Consider the following 1,389-nt stretch of genomic DNA (forward strand, 5'->3'; position numbering starts at 1 on the left):
TGTCCTTAGCGTGTTGTGTCCATCTGCTGTCCATGTTAGCATGTCCTTAGCATGTTGCCTGATCCCAGTACGTCACTGTGCTCCTGCATTTCCCCGATCCCAGCACCAGGGGGCAGCAGTGCCCCGTGTTCCCTCACCACCCCATGTCCTTAGCGTGTCCTTAGCGTGTCCTTAGCGTGTCCCTCCCCGCAGACCAACAAGAAGACGGGGCAGCCCATGATCAACCTGTACACGGACCGCGAGACGGGCAAACTGAAGGGCGAAGCCACCGTGTCCTTCGACGACCCCCCCTCCGCCAAAGCCGCCATTGATTGGTTTGACGGTACGACCCCCCCCCCCCCCCCGCCTGACCCCTCTGTGCTCATTTTGGGCTGAAACCCCGCTGTTTTTAGGCAAAGAATTCTCCGGCAACCCCATCAAGGTTTCCTTCGCCACCCGGCGCGCCGACTTCAACCGCGGCGGCGGCGGCGGTCGAGGAGGACGCGGGAGGGGAGGTGAGCGCCCGAGCAGCCCCGCATCCCTTCACCCACCCCAAAACCTGCCTTTTCCACCCCAAATCGAGCGCCTCGCTCCCCCAGGCCCCATGGGGCGCGGAGGATTCGGCGGCGGCGGCGGCTCCGGAGGCGGCAACCGCGGCGGCTTCCCAAGCGGCGGCGGCGGTCAGCAGCGTGCAGGGGATTGGAAATGTCCCAATCCGTGAGTCTGATGCCGCCGCCTTCTTCATTTTGGGGTGAAAAACAACCGAAACGGGGGCAAAAACGACCCCGAAAACCTCCTTTCGGCAGGGCCTGCGAGAACATGAACTTCTCCTGGCGTAACGAATGCAACCAATGCAAGGCGCCCAAACCCGACGGCCCCGGAGCGCCGCACATGGGAGGAAAATACCCCGGCGGAGGCCGAGGGGGGAACCACATGGGTGAGAGAGCGCAGCCCCTCATTTCGGGTCTCTGCGTCCCCTTCCGTGGCGTTGATGTCCCCCTTTGTGCCCCCAGGAGGAGGCGGAGGATTCGGAGAGGAGCGGCGCGGAGGGCGAGGAGGATTTGAGCGCGGGGGGTTCAGAGGAGGAAGAGGAGGAGAGAGGGGGAACTTCCGAGGAGGACGAGGCGGCGAGAGGGGAGGATTCGGGCCCGGCAAGATGGATTCCAGGTACGGAGCCTCGTCCTCCTTCAGCAGGAGCTGAAGCACCCAGGTTGGGTCTGCAGCCTCATCCGGGTTTGGGGGCACAGAGCCCACATTTGGGTCCCATTGACCCTAAATGCCCCCGGTTTGGGGTCAGAACCCCAACTTTGGCACCTATTGTGCCTAGATGCTGCTGGTTTGGGGTCAGAACCCCAAATCTGGGTCCCATTGCCCCTAAATGCTGCTGGTTTGGGGTCAGAACCCCAAATC

At 63.0% G+C, this 1,389-nt stretch overlaps 1 protein-coding gene across 1 annotated transcript; it reads left to right on the top strand.

Annotated features, from left to right (window-relative positions):
- Window positions 1–6: 6 nt before the first annotated feature.
- Window positions 7–1,146, top strand: FUS (FUS RNA binding protein; the record flags this gene model as incomplete). Its single annotated transcript, XM_042893616.1, has 5 exons — window positions 7–322; window positions 393–494; window positions 579–696; window positions 786–916; window positions 993–1,146. Coding segments are annotated over exons 1-5 (611 nt in total), but the record flags the coding sequence as incomplete, so codon positions are not given.
- Window positions 1,147–1,389: the final 243 nt, after the last annotated feature.

Source organism: Lagopus leucura, unplaced genomic scaffold, assembly GCF_019238085.1.
Source record: "Lagopus leucura isolate 7727_CA_CO unplaced genomic scaffold, USGS_WTPT01 33838-0_obj-0_obj, whole genome shotgun sequence".
Taxonomy (NCBI): domain Eukaryota; kingdom Metazoa; phylum Chordata; class Aves; order Galliformes; family Phasianidae; genus Lagopus; species Lagopus leucura.